Raw genomic sequence first — 25,587 nt, 5'->3', positions numbered from 1 at the left:
TACCTCTCTTGTGTCTTTGTCTTCGCAATACGACACCTCGAGCACACGGTCCACCTCGACATAGTCCGGGTTGAAGAGCTCTTCTTCCATCTGGGAATCACAAGAGGGAGACAAAGGGATCAAATCAACCGCAGCGCCTACTCGCCATCTGGAGTCAACAGGCAAACACAGATGTGTTCGCCCACCCAGCAAGTGAAGATGCTTCTCAACCTACACACGCTTGCTTCCTACTGTAGTCAAGCATGCGGCAGGTAACGCACGCACGCACGCGCATTTGAGTGTATGTCGCCTTACGTCGGCGAAGAAAAGTGCCCGCTGTGCCTGTTTCATCTTGAAGCGTTTGATCTTCTGCTGGATCCGCTTGTCCTTTTCCAGCTGGCCCTCCGTGGCCCACTCGCAGTGGAGGTAGGAGCTGCGCGCACACGTAAACACACGCACGTCGTAATTATAGAGATGAAACCAGATAAAAATGTCACAATGAGATCCTCATGATCCCGATTATTAGTTTCATCACGTTAAGTATACAATCCACCTAAAGCAACACGTTTTAAGTGAAATGAAAACAAATCTCAAATCGGACTTGTTCACACTTTTTGATTAAAGAACATTAGATTGGTACAAAACAAAAAAATCCTTTCATTGAACAGCAATGATAAAAATATTGTTTTACATATCGGCTAATAATAACAACAAGAAGAACTTACTAGTTTTTGTACTTGACAAAAAATTCTTCCACTTCAACCAGCACGCCTGGGGATACCTACACAGAGTAGATTTACAATTTACCGCACGGACAACAAACACATCACAGCGGGTCAAGAGCGAAAAAGCGATGGCTACCTCCTTCTTGACAACACGAGAGGACATGATTTTGTCCACCACGGCGGCGTCTTCTTCACTGGGGTTTTCCTAAAGACGACGGCGAGAGAAAACGGTGAGTGCTCATGCTGGACTTCTGAGAGACTTTGTTTCTATATCGGGAATCTACACTTAGAAGCAGCCATAAATCACGGCGCTCGTAAAAAACCCATGAGCGAAATTGTGATTTTGGACTATTAATAATTGATGGGGGGTTGTAACATTGTGCCATGGAATTGAGCTCCTAATAAAAGCAGAAACTCCCCAAATAGTTTCACTATCAAGTTGACTTGCTCACTCCTCCCTTTGAACCTTATGTCATTGATGCGTGGAGTTAATTTTACGCTAGCTTTATCTCCGGCGATCAACTTATTGTTTATGAGTTTTAAAATGGGGTGCCTTAGGTTGATTGCCATCAGCAATGTGCTCCCCTCACATCATGTCAAAGAGTGCATTGTTTGACTTCTTTTTGGTACTTATCCAGATTTTACACTCGTGTGACGGTTAAAATGCTAAAAAGCATCACACGCAAAATTTACTTGCCTCTAGCAATTGACATCAACTGGGGAGTAGTTGAGTTTACTTTGCTCTTAAAGGTAGTTAATCTTTACACTTGTATGACAGTTCGGAATGTGAAAAAGTATAATTGTTTTGGTGATAGACGTCACAGGCGCTCACCACAAAAAGCTGCACTGCAGGCTGCTTGGAGGCCACCACGTTGGCCTTCTTGGCTTTGACGATCACTTTGCCGTCCTCGTCTGACAGTTTGGCCTCCAGCTCCTCGGCATATTTCTTCCTCTTCACCTGACGATTGGAGCGTCTCTTCTTAAAAGAAAAAAGGAAGAAAAAAATGATGTATAACCGTTATTGATCGATCTTGCCATTTGTTAGTGCGTCAATTGTTAGCGTTTACAATACTGTTGTTTAACTGATTTTGTCTAACAATTATTTAATGTTAAGTTGTACTTGTAAATTTCGGCTTCAATTTAAAATGGAGACAGCTTTTTATTGCTTTTTTTTTATTTGGCTCAGCGTCCCTGGATGGACTTCAGAGGTTTCACTGTATATAATAAACAATTTAATGAACAACAATATTGATATTTTCTTACCATGTGACAACTTAGCTTCTCATTATCCCAAAGTTACTATGAATAAACAATAAATGTGACCAAAAAAAAGGTACCTGAGAACCTTCCTGGGTGTAATATTTATAAATAACATACGCGTGGGTGACGGCTTGCCGCATCAACACGCAAGTCGCATGACCCTGCTCATAATATGTTGTTAATTAAAAAGAAATGCCACTGAGACAAAGTTAATTAGCTTGGTGAAACAATAAAATTCTTCTGCGGAAACGTCAACCCCTCACATCTCCAACTAAACTGACCAGAAGTCAATCCCATCACAGACTGTGACAAAATGACCGAGTCGAGCAGAATGTCGTCCATTCGCAACGATGCAAATGCAAATTAGTACTCAACAATAGTGTCAACAGTATTGACCTAAAACATGTTTTTATTTATTTATTTGGATTGGGTACATTGCGAGCAATGTGAAGAAAATGTTTAGATAAGGAGGAAGTCATGAAAGGAAGATGACACCATATCATGTTGCGAAATTCAACAGATGTGTCTGATTTCTTTTCGTTCTTTGGGTAGCAAAAGTCGGGGGGGGGGGGAGGGATTGCATTGAAAGACTGCATGTTGGTTGCTTCGGTTAATTAATAAAATTAAATTAAAAAAGCTGAAGATCTAAATCCCACTGTCAGCACATTCTTTCCTCTATTCTGTGAGAAAGTGCTGTTGTCATTGCTTTGACTTCATTGATAGCATCAAAAGAAATCGTATGTGATCAAATCAATGATTACGATGTTAAACAAATTGGTTTGTTTGAACCCCGTCTTATGTGAAATACATACAATACAATAATTTCACCATAAGCAAAGTGCTTTACAAACACTTAGTTTAGCTTAGCAATTAGCATAGTTTCTGCATCATTTCGCGACATTAATGGAAAATGAATTCAGTCAGTTGTGTTCTTTATGTGGAACTACTCTTGTAACACTAACTGAAAAGGGAACTAAATACAATAGGAGTAAAAAAAAAAGTGGCTAACTACGACGGCAACAGAGCATTTTGAAACTTTTTTCAGATCTCTAAGACTAAGACAGAAACACTTGCACTGTTTCCACATTTCTGTTTTTGCATAGCTAGAACCCAAAATATTAAAAAAAACAACCAGACAAGAGTTTGTTTTCAGTCTATAACCCCACTCAAAGCCACAGAAGGAGGGATCAAGTGTACGGAAACTAAAAGTGGTTATACTTTTATATACCAGGTTATATACCACCTGTGGTTATACCAGGTTATACAAAATATAGCCCCATCTGCAATGGTTTTCATCATAATCTCAGTTCTTACCGAGTCTCTGGAAGTGTGTCGAGGCGGAGGGTCATCATCCGACTCCTCTTCAGAAGACTCGGGCTTTCGCTTCTTCTTCTTTCCAATCTTGATGACAATTTTCCTAAGGGAAGAAAAACAACAACCGTAATGAGAAAAAAGACCTTCCATGTCTTCATTGCTATATCTGTTAAGTGGCAAGCTATTCTCTAGCTCTCGAGATTTAAAAGACTGTTTTCACTATCAGATCCTCCGCAAGCTTTGTATTTGTCAAAAAACACACTTCAGTTAAGTACCGCTTTTTCCTTTTTCGGGAAAATCTAACAGCCTTCGCACAACCGCTCAAGGGAGAAAAATAACAGGTTATTGGCAAAGAAAAGTGGGAAAAAAAGAGGTTCTTCTGCAGGCAGTGTCAAAGGTGCAATAAAGCGCCGTACTTCCCCGAAAGTCAAATTCACCTGTTTCCACATATTGCAACTCATACAACCAAATAGAAAAATCAAAACGATCATCATTATTTCTGTCAATAGATTTCTTGCGACGATTCTGCTTAGTGGTGTGCCATATCCCGATTTTTTTTTTTTTTTTTTACAATGGTACCTTGACATAAAAAAAAGGCTGGAAAGTACCTTATATTAAAAAAAGGCAGAGACACTGGCGAATATTTCAGCTCCTCTAGTGCGCATGTGTGCATGGTGGGGGTGGATGGTGTGGGTTAATTGTACCGTGTTGCCACACGTCAACTCAAACAAAAGACCAACAGAGGAGGAAATGTGAACCTGCCTGTTCTTTTTGTTGTTTGATGTGCTTCTGTTTGCATGGATGGGGGGGGTCGACATAGCTAATTTGTTATCACGTTTTTCTGTGTCCCTTTTGCAAGCCAAGGTTGCAGGAATCACTCGCAATATGGTGGCTCTAGAATATTGTCACTGGATTGTCTGGTTATGGCAAAAAAAAAAAGCCTCGTCCTGCCACGGTGCAGTGCTATAAAGAGCTGCCTCCTCTTTCCGTCGGCCCCTCCCCTTCCCATGCTCATGATATAACGTTTCACAAACCCTCTGACAATGACACATTATGGTTGCCAAGCAACGTGCCCTCGATAGCCGGGGTTTTACAGCCCCGCCAATGACATCACTTCCTGTGCAAAAGGCAACACTGACCAGCCAGCGCATGCTTGTTTGTGGGCCCTTGACGTTGAGAAATGTGCCAAGTCAGGGTGACGCAAAGTCTACTGGCCTGTGACACCCACAAAGGTTGCAGAGAATCAGCCTACTCAGAAGACTGAAGATACACATGGAAGTGATGCTAAGTAAATTGTTTCTTAATTTGAATTTCTTGATGATTTAATTTTAAAATTTCTGCATCAGTTAATAAGCTCCTCTTTCACCTTCCGCGTTCCTCTTACCCATATCATAACTGTGTGACTCTTCTGACAACATTTTAGTTTACAACTCTCCTCGTGCCCTTTCTTCCTGGCAACCTGTATTCTCACTCCGGTGCATTTTGACACGGTAGATTGATTCTTTAGTTTGCACATTATTTTAGCCGCTCATTTACTTCCTTTAAAGGTCCTTCGTCCTCCTCGCTGAAACACAAACAACTACATTACTCAAGGAAGTGTGTGGAGAGTATTTGTTTTAGCAAGCTCGCCAAGCTGCGTTCATCCTAAAAACGAGACAAATGTCTCGAAAAGAACGGAGCCACACTTTTCTCTCTAATGAATAAATAAATAAAATGTTAGCTGCATCAAAGTGACGAGATCCTTTAGAGTGTATATTTAGCATGAAATAAAATAAAAATGACATTTCAAGCAGAACTGCTGTTCATTTGGCAGGGAGAGAAGTGCAGAAATATGTTTATGTGACAAGCTCCAATTTCATGACGCACACAAGGTGGTGGCAACAATCTTGCTTTTACAACCGGCCAATAGAAACGTTTCTCCAATGTCATGTGACCCAAGACCAGTCTCCAAGTTGCTATTTTCTATATTCATCAGGAACACAACATTTTTTGGGGGCCAGAAAGTAAAAGGTGACCAAATTTGGATTTTTGTTGCATGAAACATGCATGTTGCAACAATACAACACACACCTTGCAGATTCATATACAGAAATAACGTCATTAACAAAAAAAAAAATCTGATTTACCAGAGCAAAGATAGAATTGTATGGCAGCAATACTGTGCTATAGTATGAGGTGGAAAACCTCCATTTTCTTTCATGTGAATGGTTTCACATGCACCATTTTGTGTTGTATTTTTTTTCCCCTACGACTCCGAGCTCTTTGAAGCATCAGCATATTTAGGAAACAGGCCGGCGCACAGGAAACAACAATTCAACAGCTCCGAGCATGATGGAAGAAGCATATTTATAATCAAGAAAAACAAATAAAAAAGGGAGGGGGCGGGGGCGCAATGCTCTCATCTGATAATTATACGCAGTTATTTTACAGCAGGTAGCGCGCATGGAAAATCAAGTTCCAGCCTGCGGAAATCTGAAATCGCTCAAGCCTCCAATAAAAAATCAGCAAGCTTTGCTTGACTAATGGATGCATGTCAGAGGGAAATACTGACAGACAGGAGCTACTCTGAATTGCTTTTTGCTGAACTCAAACAAGAAGTCACAAGCATTAGAAACCAAGAGAATTTACTTCCTTTCAGTCGACAAAAAATAAATTAATATCGTCAATAAGAGATTATATGCGAGTTTTTTGCCGTCTTCTTTTTAATGGAATGTTAACTTAAAATCATACTTGAGTACGTACGCCCTGTGGTTTTAAGATCAGTTCTGTTTACATTTTGTAAAGAAAGGAAACGAAAAGCTCAATGGAATTACCTTGTTGGTAAAAGGCAACTCATTTGGAACGAAAAAAAAAAAACAGGGAAACCTGCTACTAGAGCTGGACGATTAATTTAATCCGAATAATGAATCTTTGTAGAAAGCAATTTTCACATCATTAAGGGGGTCGCGAGGGATTATTCTTCACTTATTTTAGTCGGTGGCACACAAATCTAAAATGTGCTTGGTTGTGGTCTGTCTAGCTGTCACAAATTTTCAGCTAAGTTTCTCAAACGTCTTTTGCGAAGAGCTGCAAGAACTGCCGACATCAGTATGTCTTGCTAATGTTGAAACAAAACTGATGTTTGGAAACAAAACACATGGTAGCGTGCCATCTACATGGACTCTTAAGATTGCGGCGACAAGTAAATATGAAACTTTATTCTCATTTTTGGAATATTATAAAGAGTGAGCGCATGGGAGCTTCCAGAAAATCAAGAGTGGAGGAGCGGCTAGAGCACACCCTCTGGTGAAACGCTTTAATATTTGATGGGGAGAGCCTGGATGGTGTGTACCAATGAGCAGGACTCTCCTCCAGGGCTACTTGTCATCATCCTTGCAGGCTGTCTTCATTAGCGATAGCACATTGAGCGGCGGCAGCAGCGGCTAGCTGGAGATTGTCCGCTGTTCCAATCATAGCTTCGGGACGTCAGCGGTGACGCAACGACAACAAGACCTTGACCTTCTCCAGAGAACATTTCAAAATGTGCTTGTCCCGTGGCACTCATGCTAGATATGTTACGCTCGCTACAAACGATCCGCTTCACTTTCTCTTATCCCAGTGCTTCTCAATTATTTTCTGTTACGCCCCCCCCTAGCAAGAAGAAAACTATTCGCGCCCCCCCCTCCCCACTGTGACTATCCTAACTTGTCTTGTAAGTCATAAAATGTTGCACTGTCGCAAACGTCACAGGAGTAACAATGAGAGCGCCACTGCCCCCTGCTGTGAAAATGCGCAATTACACTTTATTCTAGTACTGCCAAAAAAAAAGCCTGTTCCCCAGGGTCACACGCGCCCCCCCCAGGTATAGCACCGCGCCCCCCAAGGGGGGCGCGCCCCACTATTTGAGAAGCACTGTCTTATCCCAACATGAATTCCCTGTGACCAAAAATATTTTTTTTACAAACGTGACTGCAATGACCTTCCATTCAATACTTTTCCAACTTAATTAAAACCACAATAATCTTTTAAAGCACGTGTATGTCCTGTTGAATATTTACAACGGCGTTTCTCAACTGTGGTAAACCGAACCTAACAGAACCACTCAAACGGGATTAACTCCATAATTTAAAACAACAACAAAATGTAGCTTGCTGTGGATTGTGCTGTTTTCAAGTGGTGACACAATAAGCAATTTAAGTCATTTGCGCCTGTGACGAATCGCCAACGCTGAGTCTATGCGCCTTCAATGCAACATTTCACACCCACCCACCAGTAGTTCGTACATCTGATCTCGCCATCAGCTCACAGCGAGAGGCACTCACAAGTTGCGAAGGCTAAGACGAGAGCATTACTATGGCTTAATTCACCACAACATAAGGGTGTCATTTTCTATACGTTTTAAAACAACGAGGAAAAAATGGGTACAATCCCATAATGTCATAATGACTCTCACACAAGGCGGCCCTGGAACAGAAAGCTTCATTCGCAGGCTGTGTGCTCTTTCCTAATGTAGGCCATGCATGGTTACGCTGACTAGAAAATGGGTTATGCAGCTCATTACCCCGCAACAAGGACGCTTATCGGTGCTACCTTTTGAAAGACAGAAATTAGACCAATTGGGAATGCATTTGATTAAACGGTCCGTTGGTCGACTCTGGCGCAGGGGTGCTTGTGGAGGGAAAGCGCTTAAGCTATCTCATCGAGCAATATTTCGCCTTTTAAGATAAATGATCAAACGGTGCTTTTGTTGAAAGATTTGAGGAAAAGGTGGCTTAAGCGGTGCCGCCAAATTAGCACGCGAGTGGCCGAGATAAAAGGGACAGTCTCGCTCGCGATGCATTCCAGGTTCGACTAATGAACACGGGCGACATAAATGCGCTCGCAAGGAGAAAATTCTACAACACTACCACATTCACTCATTCATTCATGAGCAAATTCAGACTTCACATCTGCGCTGCCAATGGAAACGCGCCGGGGTGCGTCCTGGAACTATTAAGCCCCACTCAAACAGTACAGCAGGGAGATGGGGAAGGCAAATTTCACTCGCTTGTATACACGACAAACCAGCGTCACTTGTGAATGCAGCTTTTGTTTTCTTTCCCGACGGCTCGTGCCTGGTTTATTGTCACGGCACGCTGTAAAAGTCTGAACTTTGAGCAACCGTAAACTCACCGAGGCAAATGTAAATCTCCATATGCAGCAGATATGATTATAGGGTAGCTTCGTATACAGTCTCGTAAAAATCCAGATATAAGCTTGTTCTGTTCTATACGGTGCCTTTCACACTCATTACAGGCTAAAACTGTCACACCACACTATGAATCAAGCAGAGAGGCATTTAATATTGTCTCAACGATAATCCAGTGGAAAAGAAGCGGAGCAGAGTTGACGTGTGAATGCGACCGCCCAGATGGCAGGGGGACACTTTTGACATGCAGAGTACATTGTGTACAATTTTCACACGTAGATTCCCAACATTTTCATTCAGAAACCAGAGCATTAAATCATTTTCACATCAGGGATTAGTGACGTGACTCTATGTTGATATTATGATGGTCAAAGGAGTAAAAGAAGAGAAGTACGTACCCTATCTTGGGCTTCTGTTTGGATGCGGAGGAAGGGACGATGGAGGCCTTCCTGGAGGCTTTAAATTTGGACCGCGTTTTGCCGTTTCCTTTATGCTCCTGGTGGCTTTTGTGCTGGGACGACGAGCTGGGGAAGCTCTCCGGGCTCATGATCCTCGGGATGTTCTTCTCGCCGCGCTGGCGGGCTTTAGCTATGGCCTCCGATATGATCCGATTGGCCTTTTCCTGCTTGTCCAAGGGCAGAATTTCCGTCTGGAGGTGCGTCCGCCGCGGCGTCCTCTTCTCCGAGGGAGAGCTCGACGAGGACGAGGACGACGATGAAGATGACGAGGATGATGAAGAGGAGGACGACGACGAGCTACTCTTCATCACAGGACTGAGTGCCCGGACGTGGCTCGCGGGACCATTGGTGTTCTTTCGAGGCTATGTCAAAAGAAACAAGAAGAAATTAGCCAAAGCTGCTGACTTGATTTTGGAAGAAAACAATTTGGGAGATTTTTGGGTACTTGCACATCTGAATGGATTCAAGAATATAGTTGAAAGTGTCATTTCTGGTGGGAGACCTGCCTAAACGGGTTCCCCCCCATAGGATTGATGTAAATTATTGAGAGCGCTTCACATGGGTGTTGTCACTTTGCAAACAAACAGTTATGCGGACCAACTCCTAGCTTCCAGGGTTTTAACCAAAAGCGGATTTTTGAATACAAAGTACCAGCAAATATTTGACAGTTGTAAGTAATCATTCCACTTTGGCCATTTTAGCAGTACAGAAAAAGTGTAATTTGCGAGAAGGGATGTTATCAAAGTCATTATCTTGAGTTGAACAATTGTAGTCCATCATTCAATCAAATACACAAACACCTAAAAGATTTAGAAATTATTTGTTCAAATGGTCCGTAGAAGACCTTCAGCTTAAAAAAAGCCAACATTTTCTCAATGAATCTAGAGCAGGCAGAAAGTAACCTTGAAAATGTGTGCCATGTGAAAAGTCTGCTGAAATGAAGTCACACCGGGAATAAAGGTAAACACAGTCTCGGTGTAGCTTCGAGCCTCGAGGTCGTAAATAATCCAGGCAGGGCTGATACATGATCATATGTAAATGATAGCGTGACTGCAGTGAGGCCTCGTGACGTGGGCTTTGACTCTCAGAGACCCACAAATGGACAAGTGCCAACCTACACCTAAAACCGACAAGTCTGAGTTCTTTGTTATCATTCCCATTCACATTGCAAACTAAAAACAAATTCAGGGGATGTCCATCCAATTTTTTTTTTTTTTACCGGATATCCTAATTGCAGTAACCACCAAGGAACCACATCCTATCGTTGCTAAATCTGGGCAAGATGTGCGGGCAATGACACAACAATCATTAACATTCACAGTGATGGGCAGAATGAAATGAACATCACATGCGTGTTTTTGGAATGTTGGAAGAAGCCACATTACCACAAGAAGAACATGCAGACGCCATTTAGAGATATGCCGAAGGGGATTTGAATCTGTACGATGTGGTCATGAGGCATATAAACTACCCTACTGACCACCTTTGTGTATTTTTTCCAAAACACATGGAATGGGCAATTCAAGGGTCTCTAAAATAGTCTAGAACAAATAATCAACAACAAAAAAAGTTATGAATAAGGTGGTGCATGATCTAGTCCAACCCCCACACTACTTTTCTCAAGAAGAATGTTCCATTGGGATAAAGACGTCATCTGAAAGGTTATGGCCATTTTGGAGACTCGGGGAACCCAAACTCAGAATTTGGTGGGTATTTTTAACGGAAACTTGTCAACCAAACAGAGAAGGGGTTGTCTGAGTAGCAGATAGTACTCAAGTTGATTCCAAGAAATGTCAGCATTTTGGAAAAACCTGTTATGTTAACTTTGCAATCATTTTATTACCTGAATCGTAAAGACGGGTTTTTCCTTACACATGCATACGATAACAGATCGTCAAAAGAACACGGCAGAAGAAGGCACTTTATATTTAAGGCCCAGAATTGTTTTCCTTTCAAAACACTGCGATTCTAACTTATGACAAATTTGGTTTATATCACCGGTGTAGGAACACTCCCCCGTAACCCGTCATTTTTCCCAGGTCCGTACGTGAAACGTCTTGTTTAACTAGGTTGTTGTGAAAACTACCCCCCTGCTATAAGTTTACCAGCAACATGTGTACCGACGTGCATTGGAGGCAAGCCAACAAAAACAAGGGCACACAAAGGCCGCATTATGAGCAGTCACGTGCGCCACGCCGCCGAGACCATTAGGTCGAAATTTTACCGGATCACACTGGAATGTTCTCATTGAATGAATAAATGGGGGAAGGGTTGAAAGTAATGACTAGGAGTGGAGGAACATGAGAGCACACGCAGCAAGGGGAGGAGTGAGATATAAAAACAAGCTAGATTGTGTGTAAAGGCAGAACGTTGCTGCTTTGTAACACACGGCCATAAACAACTGACAATACGAGCTTCAGGTACTGCGCTTTGGACGAATATTACCTCATGGAAACGTAAACAGGTAGAGAGTCGCGCTCTGATTTGAGAGCGAGTGAGTGACGAGCCCAAACAAACACATGAATTAAACGAGAAAGGCGTTTAGGAGAGCGGCGAAGGGGGCAGGGCGCGGTAGAGAAAAATGTATCATCGTCGGCTCTATATAAGCAAAGCATGTGAGTATGGCAGGGAGAGGGAAGGGAGGGTGAGTAAGGGGAAGAGGGGGAAAAAAAGCAGCAATGAGTTCAAGATGGCGGCAGTGCAGCATGAGTCGAGTAGGTTGTTCAGTTCCTGCCGGCTCCTCCCCTCCCCTCGCACCAACCCCTCCCTCCCAGAGCTCACTTACCCTTCCTCTTGGCCTCTTCACTGTAGACATTTTTTTCTTCCTCTTTACCCCCCCCTACAAACTCCCTCCCTCTCGCTCTCTCTCTCTCGCTCTCCTTCTCTGTGTGACCGGCTAACAAAAGCCTGGTTGCCCTTTCGCCGGGTTTTCTCGCCGACGCTCCTTTTCCGGAATAAATACACTTTTCCACAGCCTCCTTCCTGGAGTGGTGAGTGTGTATCCCCCCCCTTCCCCTTCCCCCTCCCCACTGCTTTGCCTCCCCTCCTCCACCACCTCCTCCTTCGGCAGCGGCGGTCTACTCGTCTTCTTCCTCAGGCGTTGCGTGAACGCCGGAGTGGCTGTCTCCTCCTCCTCCTCCCCCAGCGGGCAGGGCTCAAGAGGAGTGCATGGGAGCTCTCTCACCCCCACTCTCTGTCTCTCTCTCTCTCCCTCTTTACTCCCTCCCTCACCCACGTTTGTTTCTTCACGGGGTGATGAGGGAGCAGAGGCAGAGGAGGTGCGTGGCAGTCCAAGAAGCACCGGCTGCCCCTTCGCTCTCTCAGTTCCCCTACCGCCGGGTCATTGATTTCTCCTTCCCTTCTTTTCCTCGTTGTCCCGGGATAAGGTAGGTAAACTCCTTTCAAAAAGGCTTGGGTTCTTTTTTGGTCCGTTTCCCAGTCAAATGCGGCGTGAACACGGCGATCTCCGGCAGGAAAATGAAAGCACAAAGCAGCAAAATGCATCAGCATGAATATTAGAGATGTCGTTAAAACCCAGTCTCGTTTTTTTCTCTCTCTCTCTCTCGGTTGCTCCCCCCCCTCTCTCTCTTGCTCTCTCTCTCTCGCGCTCTCTCTTTGTAAAGGAAGTAGGCCAGCAGATGGTGCTAGCAGTTATTATATTAACTTTCACAAATTAACCCTCAGAGTACTGGATAACCCTTTTGTCCCTTTTTTTGTAGGTTACAGTCATCGATGTGATGATTTATTTAATGTTGGATAATGTAATTCTCGAAAAAAAATCCTGGGACTCTCCGGCTACCAATCCAAGAGAGGCGCAAGCTATTCCGGCGGTCTGAAGGCGCTGCTGGCCTTTGCACGACATGTCCAACAGCTGGCACATGGCACCAGGAAAGACACATGGCGGGCCCAGAGCCAGGTACAGTTAGTTGAGAGAGCCCTGGCCTAGGTTAGCAACAGATAGTGAGGATTCAAATCTCCACAAAGAACTAAAGATTCCACATGAATGTAAGTCACATGAAAGGTAAAGGGGATTGGTAAACAGGAACCAAACACATTCAAATATTACCCGGAGCAGCGGCCGAGTTTGAATAATGTGTTGGTATTTGATGAATGTTGGAAAAATAAATAAAAGTTGACTCACTTCAACATTGTCTTATTTTACACTCCAAGGGCCAGTTACTGCAAAACACGTGTACACTTTCAAACAGGAAGTCGGCATTCTACGGACAGACAATAATCCAGACGATAAAAAGACAACGAGCGCAGCAACGGGCATCCGATTTACCTGCCAGGCTGCGCTTTGTAATTTAGACTTTGAAACTGGGCTGGCACAAATGCATCATTTGATAACACCCGGCTGGTGTTCGAGGGTCAATGCCAATTGCACGCATTGGGAGTGCAACGAGTGCACACTTTCGTTCTGGGAAAGAGACAGAAAGCATCAGAGTCCAAGTCCAAAGTACCGGACAAGATCATCAACATCTGAGTTCTAAGATAACTTTGCTGCCATCTTGTGGCATCTTAGGACATCTCAAAAAGAGCACAGAAACAGCAAATAGGCAGGTTTTTCAGAAAATAGCGCAAATGGCTAGCAAAATAAGTAGGTCCCTGCTCAAAGTAAAAACAGAAATTCAGCAAACAAGCTTATTGATGGACATACAAAAAAAGACAGCCGCCATTGCCAACATGTGTTGCAAATGTCAACAATGGTGCTTCAGCAGCCACATGGGCTCCAGGCTGTGCGGCGAGTCAAGGGTTACTTTGCAAACAGGCCCGGGTGCGTTGTACTCAAGGGGGAGGGGCTAACTTGAAACGCAGATGAAGGGAGAGGAGGGACAGGGGAAGCGGCACAGGAAGGGGAGGGCACTGTACGCTCTCAGAGGAAGAACGGGCGAGTGGGTGGCTACACAGCTACAGGTGATAATCTCTTGACACTTCATCGCTCGCCTTCTTCACTCTCCATTTAAAAAAGAAAAGGGGCTGAAAATGAGTGACTACGGCAAGGTTGGGCAATTTGTGCTCAAGGTCCATTTCCAAAAAAGCCAGGTAGGTATCAAACCGTATCATAGCTCCTCCACTCTAGATTGTGTGGTGGTCTACAGCTGTGACAAAATAACATTTGCTTCAGGTTTTTAGAGTGAACTTCTAGAAAGAGTTCTCACATTCAATTTCCACTCAATGATTGGTGTAGAATTACTAATTTCACGACTGTTGCCGCCTCAAGCATCTTAGATTTTATATCATTACAAGTATGTCTATTTCGAGTAATAACCTTGGCGACTGACTTCGAGCAGGTCTCGTCATGCTGTAGAGGACAGTTTTTCGGGATGTTGACACTTGAAAATCCGAATATAAATTCAAGTCAACAAGATGCCCAGCATGCCTTCCTCGGCTAATTAAACACAAACGCACACATTAACGATCCTTTACCCTAAATCGCGAGGTGCAATATAGCAGCTGAGGCTTACCCCGGCCCCCCTCTGGAGAAGATGCTGAAAAGCTCATCAGTGCATTATCACTGCACCGGACCCCCTGCGCTATCTGGCCTACTGCGCTGTGACCGCCCAGATGGAATCACGGCACGAGTGAAGCAGCAAGAGTGCACGCTCGCAGCGCATGCTCTCCGCAAAATCACATGAAACGGGCTCAGTTGGAACACCGGGCCCATGGCCGCCCGCCAAAGCTGGAATTGTACAGTGCCAGTTTGTGCAGATGCCGCTCGGCCCAACCACAATAAACCTCTCTGTGCGGCAAATTTACATAATGCCCTCCTACCCACCAGCCATTTTGAGCGCCTGGAAAATGAAGAAGTTGACATACGCCCATTCTTCCATTTTCAATACCGCTTGGCCTGTCCGGTTTTCACACCTACTTTATAGCCTATACATAAATTATTTTAGAACGAATGTGAGCTCTGATCTTTGGGAAATTGTCAGTTTCAATAGAAAAGGTTGGAACTGCTCAGTGTTATGGTCAAGTTGACCACATCGGACCGTCTATTCAGTTCTACTTACTATTTTGTCAAACAGCCGTGACTTGACTTAAATATCAAGTAGAGGCTCTAATTAAGGCAACTGTCCCTGCGTCGTAAAGTGTCAGCTATGGGGAGGTCTTCAGTCAACAAGATTAAAGGTCTGTCATTTCGGGGATTTGCTACCAAGACTGGCGATGACCATAAACTGTTCAAATTATACAGAACAGTGGGACCCATTCTGGATCGTTTATTAAACTTTATCACTCTAAATGAAGGCCTGTTTCACGGTCAGTAAAGCCTCCTAACTAAAGCGGGAGAAGCACTTTCAGGCAATTAAATGCTTCTAATCATAATCATTAAATTAGAGGGAGGCTCGCAAATCCAAGACTCATCGCTGCCAACGTATAGAAAATCACATCCAGAACAATTTATCTGGAATTTCATATTTTGACAATTCTGTCAAAGATATTAAAGCCAAATGACGGATTTGGACATACTTCCGTACTTGTATCTATAGTTCTGCCAATATTCAAACTTGCGTCCAGTAGAGCGGGTAACGTTTATTCCCTGGCACATGGCACACCCTGCAAACTTTCAAAGAAACTTGCCAACGTGGCAATTTTCTGCCTTTGGTTGTCATCACAAAACTGGATCCGAGTTGTGATGGGTCCTTACGGTCAAAAGACAATATTCCAAGATCTGATCAAATAGAATATTGATCGGTATAGCCAGTGTTTACATGCTGGCAGTCAGTTGTGATAAATACAATACAACGTTTCAGCGGTTTTAAATTCCTCAGCGGTCAACACAGAAATTAGAGAACTATTTAGCTGGTCAGCTGCCTCTCACAATGGATCTCTTGGTTAATGTATCAGAGTAACATTTAATATTTCACATTTAGAGGTGGATGGATGTAAGCCAAACAAGTAATTGAAGCAAAGACAAAAAAGTTATCCATTATCTGAATAGTCACATTTTCCAATTATTTGCGTCAAAGTCACTTTGCCGTTAACAATAATACAACGACAAGCTGGTGGCGGGATACAGAAGACACGTAATGGAATCCAGATATGTCTTACCCGGCCCTACTTCCAGACTGACAACAATCAAGTCACCAGTGCTTAAAAACACAAACATTTATGGGGAGTTTGAATACAGAACACAGTTGAGTATACTCAAAGAAAGGAAATGCCAGAGTGGAAAATTCTACGTTAGTCACGCATGTGACACTAATGTAGCTTCACAACAAAGATTCCATGTCAACCTGTTTCTCCAGTCGACTTATCCGAGTTGTTTGAAAAATTTCCCAGCCCCGAGCAGCTCAACAAAAAAGGTAACAACCAGCAAATCAGGGAAGCGTAACATTCGTGATGAAATGGCTTTTGAAGAGATTAGGTCCTGATAGTCGTTTGGTTTATATTTATACCCTGAAAGTGTTTTGCATAGAAATATTTCTTGAAAATATAATTCCAATGTTAAACACATCTTAGGTACAATTTTATTTGACGTCTGCATTCCTTCAAAAACAAAAGAACTTGTGCACCGTAAGTCTAGACTGTGGAACACGTGATCCGTGGACCATGTGTGACATAGTGCCTGATTGGAAAAAGGTTTCTGTTGTAAACACAAGGGCACGGTGCAGCCATTCACTGCCGGTAGCCACTTTTTCCTGAGATAACACTTTGCATTGTGTCCAAGGGTTTTTCCTCATGTTTGGATGCCCAGAGCGAGAAAGTATTTTCTCTTTGCCAAATGGCAGGTCAAACAAAGTTCAGTTGCCTGGCGTCACAATGCTTGCATTCCAACCACACGCGCCGGCGGCACTCCATATTTGTGGCTGCCTCGACTTCAGCCCAAAATAAACGTTCGCTGGCCTTTACGTCTCGCGGAATGCACGCGACGGCAAAAGGACGGACAAGACAAAAGGTGAAAAGTTGCAATTCAGACCTACGGTACAGTAGCTGAGGCTTCCCACATGCTCGGCACACTCTTGTCAAATTCAGCCTCACTACTCCCTCCCATTTTTTCCCCTTGATAGACCCGCCTCTTCCGCTTCAACCGCCTAACATCCTGTTTACCGCTGACCCTCGCTTATCCCCCTCCCCCCCAGCCGCCCGCCCTTTCTTATCTGTCGGGCCTCCTAGCAGAGGAGCCGATGGGCCGAGTGCAAACAGACAGACAACTTGACACGGCGAGGGAGGGGAAGATTTAGCAAGCGCGGAAGAGAGGCGGGGGTTCACAGAAGCAGCAGGTTTCCACAGGGCCGCGCGGCAGCTGCGTGTAAAATCTGCACGTCGTGTCGCATTAGGCCGGCGCTGGGTGTCGCCTTTCAGGGCCAATCGTGCACCCCCCCTCCGCCACCACCCGAGCTCGTCCGCGCCGATCGTTCGTTGCCTGCCAGTTATATAAACCTCGTGAGGTCAGCAGGCGGCGAAGCGAGCGTGACGCAGACTGGAGCACACGAGCTTGGCCTCAGTCACCCACAGGCACGGCGAGGTGGGGGAGGACAAGTGGCGGCATCCAGTTAACCAGGCACCAGCACAGTTTGATCCTGATTGATAACAGTGGAATAAGATTGAGACTTAGGTCAGTTTCTCTCTTGTGTGCAATTTCCTGTTCACAGCCAAGCTTGTGTGCTAATGTTGATCATTTGTCGCATGTAAATTCAAACACGACAATACCGTGGCGAAGACCAAGCTGAAGAACCGGCAAGGATTTACGTGACTCATACCGTAAGAGTCTTACGGAATGGTCTTGTCATACTGGGGATCTCCAGTGACTGCCTAAAAATCATGACATCAATGGGCAATGACAGCTATGTCATCAATAACAAAGAGTGGCTACGTTCCATCGGCTTGTCACTTGTGATGACACGCTAGACTTGTGAGCAACAGTTAATACGATGTCTGAGGTTTATGACCACTGATCATTTGTCATTGGTGTTTAATTAGACTTTTATATGAAATTTTACGGCAAATATTGGTGCCTTTAGGTTTAATAAAAAGGATTTCTGAATTTGCAAAGAAATGAAATTGATCTCATCTCAAAGGTCATAAGCAAATTGAAAGAAACGTTAACACCTTCCCATTTGTTCATCACTTGTTTTTAACATCAGCCCCCAGGACGATGACCGTCTTGAACCCGAAAGGCTCGTCACACCTGCGAGCTGACTGTTGCAGCACTTGGTGATCAATCCTAATTAGGCAGATTCACTGCGGGGGAGTGGAGAATGGGCCGCTACTCCCCTGCCCAACACCCCTCGATGCCTCGCCTGCTCAGCAAACACGCCACCATCAGCAGGCTCTTCACAAATCACTGCACACGTTTAGCACAGTCAGCCGCCGAGCGTCGACACGGGGGCCGGACAAAGGGTCCAGTCAAAAGGGTCTCGATAAAGGACAAAGACCCCGGCGTCGGCCAGTTGTGCTTGAAAAGAGGTCGCACTTGGACACGCGGCAAAGACCACAGATTGCCATTGACTCCTAGATGCGTTCTGGCACAAAATGGAAGCAAATGCGGAGCCTTTCGTTGACCTGAGACCATTACACAGACCTTTCAGAGCGTGCATTCATGTCTGGTCTATGGCCACATAATTTTAGCAGAGTCAATGCAAACCTGACCTTAGAGGAGACATAGCGGCTAAAAAGTGACTTTTAACAGCTTTAGTTCTTCGGTCTCTGGAGTGCCTCTCCACCCGTCAAGTGTGAAATTAAACAATGAAGTCAATTTTTTACCTGCCCATTTATGACTAGAACCTGCCTGTGAGGAAGCTATTCCGTACTCCTATCCCACCCCCCGCATCGACTGTCTGACATTACAGGAAAGGTTGGGAGGAGATCCAGAGCCACTTTCAAGTGACAGCAATAATCCAGTGATTTGTATAAATTCAAAAGACTAGCCAACTACACGACCTTCAAGTCAACAAATCGGAAAACACGTAATTTTGCCATCTCGTCTTCCGATCCGCCATTTTAAAGAGGAACGTGCAGTGAAAAAGAAATCACAGCACCTTCGGGTTAAGGTGACGACCAATCACCACTCACCTGTTTTTCCGGGTTCGATCAAGTGACAATTCTCAAGATGAGCGTCAAGCCGGTGATGAAAGCGAAGCTATTCGGTCGACGGTACGGGAAGTCGGTGAAACCGTGTCTGCGTTTCAGATTGAAACGCAACGTGAGCATTGTGACGAATAATCGTCGTAACACGATCCTCGCTCTACTCCGTATGAAGCCGAATCAGAAAAGAGACGAGGTGAAATAAACGTAGCTGAAATCAGTGAGATTCGTGTTGATGCACCTGACGAAGATAACATTATCCAGGTCCCTGTACATTTTGACCGCCATCAAAGTTATTTCCATGATGACAAGCGCAACATATGCCTGCCACCCTAATTACATCATAAAGGGCGCTTGTAAGTTTTGCTCGGTGTCGGCACCTGGCGCTATGTGACATACGGCCAATCACGACTCACCTGTTTTTCTGGGTTGAAAGATATTTACACGGCTATCGATTCCAACCAGAAATCAACCTCTGACATTACAGTTGCAAGATTCTATCTGAGGTAAAGTAAAAAGATAGCACCACTGTGTCAGAATTCACATGATCATGCTCAGAGTTGGTCTGATTATGCCTCTCGACATGTGTCACTCAGAGTCTGCGGGGATGCTGCTCGATAACTCGCCAAGTCAAGATCCGGGATCTGCCTGAAGCCTGTTACAGCCAGCTCAGGCAATCCCCCGGCATCTCCCCACACCCACCCGCCATTTATTTTCTCCCACTCGTGCTCTTCCTTGCTGTCTGATTCTCTCCCTTTCTTTCCTAAGCTGTCCGTCTTTTTCCACTGCTCTCCTCATCTCCCCCTTCCCCCTCCCCGGAGTGCTCTCCTTCAGCGACACTTTTTTTTTTCTTTTTCCCCCCCTCTTCTTCCTCCGACAGCCTCGCCTCGCTCATGCGTGCGCCAGCACTTGCGGCCACTGTGGCAGCTACCGCAACAGCGTGCAACCTTCCCCCCACACTCCACTCGAGTGCGCTCCTGGCTTGCCCTGACCCACATCTTGATATAGCCCTAAGTATGCTTACAGCTAAGTCCTGAAGACACTCCACTCTTAGCCTAATCAGGCCTGACCTGCTGTCGGTGTACGGGGAAGATAGACAAGTCTGGCTGGACGGACGCTCGTCTTAATCGTGCTTTTCTGCGGGCTTTCTCTTACCCTCCTGCCCAAAGCGAGACAATTCCCCACTTGGCATCAGTGCGTTTTATCTGGGCAAAATTTGTTAAACATTACCCAACTGGTCAGATTGACGTCCATTACACCCGGGGAAGGACAGAAACATTCTTTCAATCTTCATTTGTAATGTTCAACGTGTAGGAATGAACTGGTATCATACGGATGTTTTTATGTCGCGCTTCCAAACATATCGTAATATTGTATACAGTTGTTTCTACTTGTATTGTGTGTTGCGCAAGTATGTGTTTTATTTCATGAAACAACTGTGGATGGAGATATTTGCCCGCGAAGCATAAAAAAACAACCCTGAATAAGTTTCCAAATGTATGCTTAGGTAGCAAAGAAACTGTATTACCTTGTCTTCCTTTTGTCCAACAGGTGTTTGTGTCCCATGCTCGTGCCCCCACGCCTGGTTGGAATCAGCCCAGGAACCGTTGGATTGATCTGGTTGTCTGAGCGCAGCCTCCAGCTGGGGCAGAAAGTCCGGCAAGAGGTCAGGGGGCTCCAACCCTGCCAAATCTCCATTCTGAGCCTCCGATGCCAAGAGATTGTCCCCTAGGGATGGGTATCCGTTCGCGTGGCCCTGAGGCTGCTCAGAGGGCAACTGGTGGGCCACGCCCGGGTAGCAGCTCATGGATTCGCCAAACATCTCGGACAACTTGTTGTTTCCCTGCGTTTCTCCGCGACAGCGTAAAGCTAGAAAAGGACATTGCTCTGCCTGGTTAACTGAGGTCTGAGCATGATGCTGACCCATAAGTGATGCGGATGGAAACTGACATGCTGCCCCCGGGAGCTCGGGCAGAGCTGCCGCCAGGGGAGTAGCGGTGGCGGCGGGCCGAGCCACCCCCACCGACGACATAGACGGCCGACTCAGACAGCCCATTTCTGGCTCTCCGGGGTAGGAAGGGTACTGAGCTGGTCGGTAAGTGGTGACAGAACTAACAGAGTAAGTGGGCAGTGAGTGAACCAAAGATGACGAATCCATGGGTGGGTTGTTTTCAGCCATTCCTAATCGGCAAGAGAAGCTGCGCTTCTGTTGCTGCTGCAGGCAAGATCCCGGCATGTGGTCATTTGGACTCGGCACTACTGCTGAATGAAACCTTGTTCCCACCGCAGCTAGCTGGTGTTGAGGCTGCTGTGGACTCTGGTGAACCTGCTGCTGGCTCTGAGGCTGGCTCCCCTGGTGAAAGGGGAACCCGTGATGGTGGCGTTGCTGCAAAGGCATGGCCTGCATGTTCATGTGTTGATGCTGGCTCTGGTTGAACAGCTGTTGCGGGTGACTCGGCCGTTGTTGCTGTTGACGCATCCTGTGCTGATGCGGATGATGCCTTTGTGGCTGTCCGACATGCATTTGCTGGTTGTAAAGTTGTTGCTGCTGCTGCTGGGACAAAGGATGGTACATGTTACCGTTCTGGTCCTGATTCCCCCACATCGGGCTGCTACTGTTGAAGAACAACCCATTGGATTGAGGTACTTGGCTGACGGGGCCATTGTGGTAATGGCCCCGTTGCTCTGCCGCCACACCGCCTGTACCACCAAGATTGGAAAATGACTGCCCAACAGGATTCTGTGCCTTAATTCCAATGTAGTGCCCCGTCTGCTGACTGTACGAAGGCACGGCTTGGTGGGTGGACGTGGAAGACACCGGCAGCATCATGTCTTGGTTTTTCCCAGGAGCGAGAGGCTCCACTTGGATAGGCTCAAAGTCTGCGGTGAGATTGAGCTCATCCACAAATGACGGAGCTGACGGAAAGCCGTCGACGTCCACCCCTTCCAGACCTCCAGTAAAGAGATTGGGGTCGTCAAAAAAATCCATAGTGGAGCTCTGATGGGGTCACGGAACCTTCTGAAGTTCAGGGGATCCGAGTTGGTTATGGTGAACCAGTGTTCGAAGAGCTATGGCATCACATCATGAATCTGTAAAAACAGGGGACAAACATAAACACGGAAGATGTCACAAAACGGTTGCTTCAGGCTTTTCTATCCATCCAGTCTATTTCCTGGTTTGCGGGTAACTGAAGCCTAATCCATCTGATTCGGCGCAAGAAGAGGCATACGCCCAAGAATTTAACTCGGGTAAATCACTAATTGCAAATAACTTCTAGGTGACTTTGGACAAAAGACAAATTTTGTCTTTCAGACATACATATTTTGTCTAAAGTTGACACTATTCAAAACACACACAAAAACAATGAACTAAGCCATGACATCCCCTCCTCACTGCATCTATTTTTATCATTCAATCCTTGGGTGAAACATGCTGGTTGACTAGTAGATTTCCATAATGGCCCTCCACGCGGCGTTGAAAAGAAGCGCTCTAAAACCACGTAATAGCTAGGTCAGGAACTCTGCGCTGTCAATTATCTATCAGCAGGCTTTTCATGTGTGTAGCAAAAGCAGCTGGCGCCAGCCAACTGCCAGCCACCGGCAGCAGGTGCCTCTTCGTGCGACCCCTTGAATGCCCCCTCCCTCCTCCCGAGCTCCCCCAAACACAACCCCCCTTCTCCCCCCCACACCAGCTCCACGACAACCTTTTCTAAAGTCGACAGCCAACAGAGCTGCAGGGTAGGACGCGCAGGGAGGCGTTGACAGCTGATAGAATTTCAACAGCCCAGGAACAGAGGCAGACGAAGTCCTTTGAGGGCGTGTGCCTGGCGACCACAGACCAACGGAAGACGACAGAGCCTAGCGAATGCTCCGTCCTTGTGCAGACATGCCATTTGGCAATCTCGAGGAAATGCTTTCAGGAAATTTGCAAGACTCAAATGTTTTTAAATGTTTTTTGTAAGGGAATCCGAATGGATGATAAATAGTCACAGTTTGCAATATGTATCAACAAAGTACACCAAGAAGGTACACCATGGATAATCATGCATCTATCCATCCAGCCTTAAGTGCATGTCATGCACCGGTCACCCAACTCACCTTCGACCTCACAACCACAAGCCGCAGAAACAAATCGAAGCCCCCGGACCTCCGCCAACTTGCGTCAAGGCTAAACAATCATGGCAGATAATAGAAGATTCCTCCTTCCTATCTCTCTGAGGCTAATATTACACAATGGCGGTTGATTATGAGAAAACATGTTCTGCTATTATTATAAAAAAAAAAAAAACACAGAACATGATTTTTCATAAGTTGATGGTCTAATCAGACCCTGTACGTGGTGGTAATTTGCCTTTCCATGATACAGAGAACTGTAAGAGAATAGAAAAAAATGGCTGCCATGTTTTGTGACTCGAAGTTTGACAACATTCAAAACAATAATGGCATTGCATAAAAGTTACATCCACAAATAAATGCTAAGCTAAAAAAGACAAAAAAAACTGTTGTAATATGACTATGTTTACTAATTTGACAGAGCCCTCATTTTTCAAGCCTTTCCTTGTAGCGTTGATTTTGAGAATGAGTGGCATGCAAGAGGTCCACTTAACAAGTTACACACTGCTTGTATTAGCCAGAATTTTATCTTCCTCTTCATGTTGCTGTTCTGTAAAATGGCCCCAACCAAAGCTATTTCAGAGATGTACCAGAGGAGGGAAACTATTCCACAATGCCGGGAAAGAGTTGTGAAGTTTGACAATCAAGTTCTGTTGGTGTAATACAGTAGAGCTACCATTACGGCTCAGATGTGCTAGTTTTGCGCAATGTTATTCAGTATTTCCCAAGTATCTGACTTGATGTAATTACACTTCATATAAGGATGTTGTGTCCTTGCGTGAAAGTGCAAACATCCTGCTTCACTGGGTTCTGTGTAAAAAGACACTGCTGTGTTCTGTGTAAAGAGAATACAACGTGGACCTTTTGCGGAATCTCCCTGAGAAAGGGTCTTGACTATGAGTAAAAAAGATAACTCAGATACACGTTAGATACTTCCTCGTTGACATCATGCAAAGTGTGGTCAGAAATGAATCGACAACTGAGGTAAGAGCGTGGGAAGTGACACAAAAACAAGCCAAGCCTTGCACGTCTTTCCTTCAAATTGACAGAAAACCAATCCTGGGCCTTCTAACGAACTTTAACACGCTTCCTTCCTTCCTTCCTTCCTTCCTTCCTTCCTTCCTTCCTTCCTTCCTTCCTTCCTTCCTTCCTTCCTTCCTTGTAACCCACAGTGAAGGGAACCCTCACATGTGTCGACTTCCAGCTGTTTGCAGCATCACCACGACTTGCCCAATGATATCAACAAACAGATGAACACATAGACCCCCTAATTGAGCCATTTCTTCTTTACCGAGGAAAAGTTCGTTACTATATTCCGTTGTGTTATTTCTAGACAAAATCCTCAAGTCAGGTAGTGTTGCATCCCCGGGACACCGATTTAAGGTAAAATTCTCTAAGAATAAGACAATCTGCGTCGAATGAAGAAGAAGAAAAAAAAAAAAGCAATAGTTTAAGATAGTTGATTTTGCACTGAGGAAGAGCCAAAAGGTGGCGGAGATGGGGGGTTGGTGGACGAAAGAGGGTGTAAGTGTAGGTTGGGGGGGTTGATGGTGTCCGAGATAACAACCACGCCGGGTGTTATTTCCGGGGCTGAGTTTCAGTTTCAATTGCACACTGTTGAGCCCACTACCGACCCACCGATCGGCACCGGTCGCTGTCAGTTCAGGACCCCGGAGCGACCAGCTTCACTTCGGCTGTGGGAAACTACGCCAAGTCCGATTTGTGTTGCTCGAAAAGTGCGTGGAACAAGTGCGCAAAGAAGAGGCGTTTGACAGCTTCCTCTCCGAAGAGAAGCCGCACGAGCGCATTGAAGTGTCAGGGAAGGCGGCGGTGGCTTACCCGAAAGGCAGCCGGTCGAAGCGACGCCAAAAGCGGAGACATGCGTGCGTGTTCTCGGTGAAGTTGGCTGCTCTGCGGGCGACCTCCGCACAGCTGCTTCTGCGTCGCCGCCAAGCCCAAACCCAAGCCCGGCCACCACCACCGCCACCTCCGCGGGCGCTGCTGGTTGCCTGCTTCTGTGTTGCTGCCGCCGCTGCTGACGTGACTGCCGATAACGGCACATTTGCATACTAGTGACCTCCTCCCTGATTGGACGTCCGGGCGTTCACTGCAAATTCACTCCAGAGAAGTGTCATTAAAAAAAATAATAATAAAGTTTAAAGAAACAAACAAACCCGGTGCGAGAGTGCGGTGCGCTACGGCGCCGCCCACACTTGGAGAGCGGTTGATTTGATCACGCTGCCTCCGGGCCAAAGTCCCCGTGTGTTGTGGTGTCGTGACACGGTGCATAAGATGGCCGCGTTGTGAGCCAAAGAAGCCAATCCGGAGAGCTTTTACTTTGGCACATGGACTACAAGTCAGTCCTCCCATGCGAACATGTCAGGCGCCCCGGAGATGAGCTCCACTATTGCGAGACAATACTGACCCCGAACGGCAAGTCGGGGTATTACATCTTTTGTGTCGTGCTCTGTAAATATTTCGAGTAAACTCTCTTTACAAAACTGCAACATGGATTGGCTCAGGTTCATCTTAAAAGCACAAC

The 25,587-nt window shown here is 45.5% G+C and overlaps 1 protein-coding gene and 2 long non-coding RNA genes across 11 annotated transcripts in view; 2 read left to right on the top strand and 1 right to left on the bottom strand.

Moving 5' to 3' along the window:
* Window positions 1-25,313, bottom strand: part of chd9 (chromodomain helicase DNA binding protein 9) — a 43,350-nt gene extending 18,037 nt beyond the window's left edge. For 4 of the 9 annotated variants that reach the window (XM_061275662.1, XM_061275663.1, XM_061275666.1 and 1 more), the window contains exons 1-9: window positions 24,885-25,313; window positions 20,461-22,022; window positions 8,844-9,265; window positions 3,279-3,381; window positions 1,537-1,683; window positions 841-909; window positions 705-760; window positions 295-412; window positions 4-90 (exon numbers count right to left, since the gene is read on the bottom strand). In XM_061275662.1, coding sequence (XP_061131646.1) covers window positions 4-90; window positions 295-412; window positions 705-760; window positions 841-909; window positions 1,537-1,683; window positions 3,279-3,381; window positions 8,844-9,265; window positions 20,461-21,921 — 2,463 coding nt within the window. In that variant the 5' untranslated portion in view covers window positions 21,922-22,022; window positions 24,885-25,313. Of the gene's footprint in view, window positions 1-3; window positions 91-294; window positions 413-704; window positions 761-840; window positions 910-1,536; window positions 1,684-3,278; window positions 3,382-8,843; window positions 9,266-11,348; window positions 11,605-11,688; window positions 11,831-16,824; window positions 16,967-20,460; window positions 22,023-24,884 lie in introns of those variants that run through there. The other 5 variants (XM_061275665.1, XM_061275669.1, XM_061275670.1 and 2 more) reach the window with 5 other exon arrangements.
* LOC133152246 (uncharacterized) lies at window positions 11,964-13,049 on the top strand. The gene is made up of 2 exons (XR_009714097.1): window positions 11,964-12,289; window positions 12,623-13,049. It is a non-coding gene; the product is annotated as an uncharacterized LOC133152246 (long non-coding RNA).
* Window positions 16,979-20,488, top strand: LOC133152247 (uncharacterized). Its single transcript, XR_009714098.1, has 4 exons — window positions 16,979-17,463; window positions 17,993-19,288; window positions 19,369-19,438; window positions 19,529-20,488. It is a non-coding gene; the product is annotated as an uncharacterized LOC133152247 (long non-coding RNA).
* Window positions 25,314-25,587: the final 274 nt, after the last annotated feature.

This window comes from Syngnathus typhle, linkage group LG4 (genome assembly GCF_033458585.1).
Source record: "Syngnathus typhle isolate RoL2023-S1 ecotype Sweden linkage group LG4, RoL_Styp_1.0, whole genome shotgun sequence".
NCBI lineage: Eukaryota > Metazoa > Chordata > Actinopteri > Syngnathiformes > Syngnathidae > Syngnathus > Syngnathus typhle.
This window is presented reverse-complemented; position numbering and strand designations above follow the sequence as displayed.